Source organism: Sardina pilchardus, chromosome 5 (assembly GCF_963854185.1).
Source record: "Sardina pilchardus chromosome 5, fSarPil1.1, whole genome shotgun sequence".
Taxonomy (NCBI): domain Eukaryota; kingdom Metazoa; phylum Chordata; class Actinopteri; order Clupeiformes; family Clupeidae; genus Sardina; species Sardina pilchardus.
Genome location: NC_084998.1, coordinates 20001788 through 20008013, shown reverse-complemented (window position 1 = coordinate 20008013; position 6226 = coordinate 20001788). Strand labels below are relative to the sequence as shown.

At 46.3% G+C, this 6226-nt stretch overlaps 1 protein-coding gene across 1 annotated transcript in view; it reads right to left on the bottom strand.

Annotated features, from left to right (window-relative positions):
* Positions 1-5906, bottom strand: part of LOC134080789 (roundabout homolog 1-like) — a 77163-nt gene extending 71257 nt beyond the window's left edge. The window contains exon 1 of the mRNA XM_062537400.1: positions 5800-5906. Coding sequence (XP_062393384.1) covers positions 5800-5857 — 58 coding nt within the window. The 5' untranslated portion in view covers positions 5858-5906. The remainder of the gene's footprint in view (positions 1-5799) is intronic.
* Between the last annotated feature and the right edge of the window lie 320 nt (positions 5907-6226).

Sequence of the window (6226 nt, the reverse complement as noted above, 5' to 3'; positions counted from 1 at the left end):
ATCAAATGAGTGGAAATAAGTACTGTATGTGTGTGTGTGTGAGAGGGTGTGTGTATCATTTGTCATCTGTCAGACATGAGGACATTCATGGACAGAATTCAAGGTCCAGGACGCTGAGAGCATCCTGCTGTTATACAGTATTACAGCATCTCTGGCTGAACTCTCACTGAAGAAAGAGCAAAACAAACGGCCTGTGGGCCACCATAGTCCAGCACATCGGCCGGCCTCGAGGAGATAGAGAGAGAGAGAGAGAGGGGGAGAGGGGGAGAGAGAGAAAGAGAGAGGGAGAGAGTAAGTGGAGGGGAGAAAGGCTGAGGCGGCGGAGGGCCAGAAGCCAGGAGCCAGGAGCTTATCTCTCTGCAAGCCTGCCACATCCAGCACCTCTGATCTGATTTATTAGCCAATCACCATCCCAGTGATAATGCCAGCAAAGGGGAAGGGGTGGCATTTACAATCCGAGGAGATTAGGGAGGAGGATCCCAACATGGCCTGAGCCTGCCACTGACACCTCACACCCTGCATTCTGTGGTCAGAAACCCCTCATACGGCCACTTCCATAGATGAAAATAACAACACCACTTTATCGCTTTATAGCCTAGGAAATGCTATTATGCTACTGCTGGGCTACTAAGATAAAATCAGGCCAATCACACACACACACACACACACAGAGACAGAGAGAGAGAGAGAGAGACACACACACACACACAGACACACATATACACACAAACACACACACACACATCTGGCACAGGAATGGCGGCCTAAGGACAGGAAAGATCATCCACACAAAGATCAGGGATGAGCTGTGAGGCAGATTTAACACTGATACTGTGAGAGAGGAGATAAGAGGGTGTGAGTGGAAGGAAGTGCGTGTGTGTGTGTGTGTGTGTGTGTGTGTGTGTGTGTGTGTGTGTGTGTGTGGACCTCTGACCTCTTCTCTCTGGTGGTGTGAGCACTCATTAAGGTTGCCCCTATCTGAAGCTGCTGGGCACGTTTCTCCTCACAGCTCACTGAGCATGGCAGCACACAAGACACACAGCCTTAATGTGGAAAACTCCCTCTCTCTCTCTCTATTTCAAACACACACACACACACACACACACACACACACACACACACACACACACACACACACACACACTTTACGTCAGTAAGTCGCTAAAAACACAAAAACTCCCATATACTAATACACACATCCTCTGAGACCCTTTCTTTTAGAAGAGCCCCAAAATGAAGTTCATTTACATTCGCAGCTCTATTCTTAGCTGCCGGCCTCTGCTACTTCAGTGGGCGGAGGCCACACACAACTGTGTGTATTGGTCACATCAGAGGCACAGAGTTGATCAGATAATTGGGACAGAAATTGAAGTCATTCACCCTAGTTCCCCCTCACGCACGAGCAGTAAACTTCTGGACAATGTCACATGGACCTCCCTCAATACCCTTTTCAGTTCTGGAGGATAGAATGAGAGAGGGATGAATGAAAGAGGGAGGAAGGAGATAGGGATGGAGAAGGGAGGGAGGAAGGAGAGAATGAAGGAGGGAGGAAGGAGAGCAGGAGGAAGGAGAGAGGGATGAAGAAGAGAGGGATGAAGAAGAGAGGGAGGAAGGATAGAGGGAAGAGTGAAAGAGGGATGAGGAATAGAAGGAGAAAGGAGGGGTATAATGGAGTGTGCTGAGCTGTGGGAAGGCAGAGATGAGAGATATGTTATCAGTGCTGTGTACAGTAGAGAAGTCAACTGGAGCTAATTGAAGACAGTTGATTTAAAGGCCATGCCAAGGCCGTGTGGGTGTGTGTGTGTGTGTGTGTGTGATATAGAGAGAGAGTGACAACTCATTTATTGCAGGTTATCACCTAGCTCAAGTTCACTGCTCCTTTCCCCTCTTATGTTAGAAAACATTAAACCAACACGGCCATTTAACCACAGTAACAATGAGTGCATGTGTGTGCATGCACATTCCTAAGACAGGACAAGAGAGAGAGAGGTGGGGGCGGTACCTCAGTGTATGTGTGTGTGTGCCTGAGTCTGTGTCTGTGTGTGTGTCTATATGTTTGTGTGCGATGTACAGTATGCAGTCTTCCTTGAACACCTCTTTCAAGCTCAGCTAGGAACATGTTACAATATGCTTATGATCTAGGAGGTGTTGTAAGACATGTGCACACATGGCCGTCAGCATGTTTAAGCTGTGAAAAGACACGGTTCGTGTGCGCGCTCACACACTCACCCCTGCCTCAACTCTTAAGAATCAAACAAAAAGACCCAGGAAACGAATGGAAGAAAAAAAAAGATATACAGTATATGGAAATATGAGGAAAGTAAAAACGACAGCAGCCAGCAGCCCAGCTAGGCACATCCTACGCAGTTCAAACATGGGACTGAACATCCATGCTCACAAAGTACCCACTCCACAGAAACCAACTCCTTTTAAAACCATTATAGAACAGATGAGACCGCCTTGTGCCAGAAAAGCCTCTGGCAATGAGCGAGAGCACAGACAAATGGCTGTATGCTACATTTAGCGTGAACTGTGTGTGTTTCCCTTTAAACAAACAGAGCATTTCAGCACACATACACACACACACACACACACAGACACACACTCTCACACAGACACACACACACACACACGAATGAGAAACAGCTTGTGCAGCATTCAGTTTAATGCTGTCGTGAGGGACACACTATGGAGCAATTACACACATTCACACAGTCTGAGTTTTCTCTGTGTTTCACATTAAGGCACACGCACACACACACACACACACACACACACACACACACACACAAAAGTCGCAGACAGAATTATACACACACATATACATCCATGAAGTACAGACTTTTGCTCTCATTATTTCCAAAGCAGTTTTTGGGACTGCAAGTATTTTTGAGGAAACACACCAGGTATTCTCAGGGGTGACAGGCACAGCTGGGATTATATGGGGGTTGTAGTTTTTGTTTTGCTCTATGCCATCAGCATCCACAGTGTACTTCCTCTAACTGGCCTCCCACTAATCTGGACCAGAGGGCCAATCTGCTGTCCAGCCTGCCTGTGATGACGCTTGGACTTGGAGTGCCAGCAACAAGAAGTGAGCTGCATCTTCTTCTGGGAGAAGAGTATGTGAGTATGTGTGAGTGTGATTGTGTGTGTGTGTGTGTGTGTGTGTGTGTGTGTGTGTGTGTGTGTGTGTGTGTGTGTGTGTGTGTGGGTGTGGGTGTGTGGGTAGGAGTCCCACTTCAGCATTTATGGCACAGTCATTATGAGACGCGCAGCGGCGTGCCCTCTTACCGTCGATACGGCGCGCCCGGGAAGAAGAGTGATGCGGTATTGAGCGATGAGGGGAAACCAACCTCTTCCTTAATGTGTCTGTCTCCGGTTCTTTCATGAGACCTTAATTCAATGATAACAGCTTCTTGGGAAGACCAATTATAGCAACCAGAGTGACTCAGGGAAATGTGGCCAGGGCTGAGGTGGTGGGTGCAGTCAAAGGAGCTCACAGCTCCTCGGGAGAGTCTAGCCTAGCGTAGCATGTCTCATTTTTAACAGGTTAGCTAGATGCTCAGTGAAGCCACCCTAACAAAGTGCTGTCTGCTGGGCTGTTAGGTGATGCAGTCTGTCTACCACAACCTGCCTTACTGAGGCTGTGAAAAGTTGGTATGTAAGTAAGTGCTAAAAGCACATCTAGCTCCATGAGATTAGAGGAGAGGTTCCTATAGATAATGATGTATGTAATTCGTGTCACTTAAAATGGCCTATTTAAGATTTCTTCCTATAAGTAGACCTTTCATGATGCTATTCAGATGTGTCTCCTCACTGTACTAAGATGGAACAGAGAAAATGTATACTTGGCTATTGAATGATCAGGAAGCATGTGAAGGAATCTCTAGAGATGCATTATAGCAAGAGTTGCTGCCTTTGAGCTTTTTGGCTTCCCAGCATAGCAGATCCATTAGGTTAGGCACCTGAAAATAATCCCTTTCGAGGGAGACAAGTATTGCTTTGAGGAGAAGGTATGCAAGTCCTGCAAAGCTGGAAGGAGACCATTTACTCAAATGTCCCTCTAATCTACTGGACCGATTAGGAGGTGGTTATGAACACAAACCTAGACAGACATACAAGTGTGTGTGTGTGTGTGTGTGTGTGTGTGTGTGAGAGAGAGAGACAGAGAGAGAAAGAGTTTGTGCGTGTGTCTGTGTATGAGAGAGCGAGAAAAAGAGAGAGAGAGAAACAGAGAGAGAGAAAGAGAGAGAGAGTGTGTGTGTGTGTGTGTGTGTGTGTGCTTCCTTATACCTGCCTGTCTCAAGCCATGAACTCCTGCGGGCTGATTGCCCGAGTGAACGTCACGGCACCTTTAGCTGTTGATAACCCCTATCAAAGTGACAATACTGATATGCAGGCCCACCCTCTCACCTGTTCAAACCAACAGCAGTGGTTAAAGTGAGCTCATTAGCTTACACTCAACATGACTCAGGGCCATGACTCAGGTTATCTCCCTGTCCTACTTCTGACACAACGTGCTTCACAGACACACACTGTCCGACCGTCTCTCTCTCTCTCTTTCTCTCTCTCTCTCTCTCTCTCTCTCTCTCTCTCTCACACACACTCACTCTCTCTCTCTCTCTCTCTCTCTCTCTCTCTCTCTCTCTCTCTCTCTCTCTCTCTCTCTCTCTCTCTCTCTCTCTCTCTCTCTCACACACACACACACACACACACACACACACACACACACACACACATGCCAACACTCACACACCTATCAGTTTCCTTATCTGTTGTAATCTCTAATGGGAATATCTCAGGTTCATAATTGCTCTGGCGTGACTTCACAGGAGGGTCCAGGTGATGCCACAAGTGGCTCGTCAGGCGCACACACACCTGGAACCTTTACAGCACGGATTACTATGACTCAGTCAAACATGTATCTTCTTTAGGCCGCTGATACTTTTAGCAGACGCACAGTGACTTTCACACAAAATCGCATTGTCCACGCACACCACACACTAGACTAGCACATTAGCACAGGACCATGCAAGCACGCGAGCTCGCGCATTTCTGGGAGCTTGCAAACGGTTGTCCTAAAGTTATTCTGTCATTTAACGACCACAGTTTAAGCTGTCCTATTTCCATACAACCCCAGGCATGACAGTCCGGCGCAATAAATGTTTCCATGTGCAACTCCAAGTGGGCCACATCGCTCTCGTCATGTAGAGATTTTCATGGAAAACACATTTGGGACACTTCACTTTGTGATTAGGGGTTCTTACAGAATTCAGCCTGCAAGCTTAGGGGCCCTGGAGTTAGCTCACGTTACAAACACTACCCTCTATCAATCCTTCAGCTTTGTAACAATAATACCGCGAGGGAAACAAATTGTCACTTTTTCACCCTCCTATTCTCTAAGAAACAAAACTAACAGCAATCTCATTGCCTACTGAGATCTAGGAATGCCGAATATCCACTTCGTGATTTCCCGGCGGATGATAATATCTTATCTCATCTCTGCATGTAGTCGCTGTTACATAGCTTGTTAGCAACATTTACGTGTATAAACATCCGTTAACGTTTTGCCTTTTCTCTTGATGGGGGAGAGAACAGACGCTTAAGTGATAAAAGCACAAGCAGACAACTATGTGGGACATCTTCACAACGCAACCTCTAAGGAACCAGGGAAGCCTGTAAGGAACTACTCAGCTGGCATTACATTATTATGTTACATTAAAAGCTGATATGCGATTTTGTACTAGCCTGTAAAGCGTCAACACACGCATACAATAAAGTGTGAAAAGGCACGCTTACCTGTACAAATGTGAAGTAATCCAAGTAAAACATAAATTCCGACGAAGCGTAAAACCATCGTTCCGAAGAGCTTGGCAACGCTTCCGTTTGCAGTTTAACTATTTTAAATCGACAAAAGGTCTCTTCTGAAAGAAATCCAAAGTCCAAATGTCAAATATCTTCACGACGATTAGTGACTGTTTCCAACAGTACAATTTAGAACAAGTACGAGCGTTATCGCCAGTTATTCATGTCATGATGGACAACTTCGGCGAGAAAATGTTCATAACATAAATTCGTTATTGTCCAGTAAGTTGTTTTCTGAGCCTAAATCGCGAAAGTTTTCGCTGTTCAGATACAGTCCCGCTCCGATTTTATTCCAGGGCGAAGTCACGCAGTTTCTTCCCTCTTTCGCCCTATGCAAAAGGGCATCTCCCAGTTCGAAGGA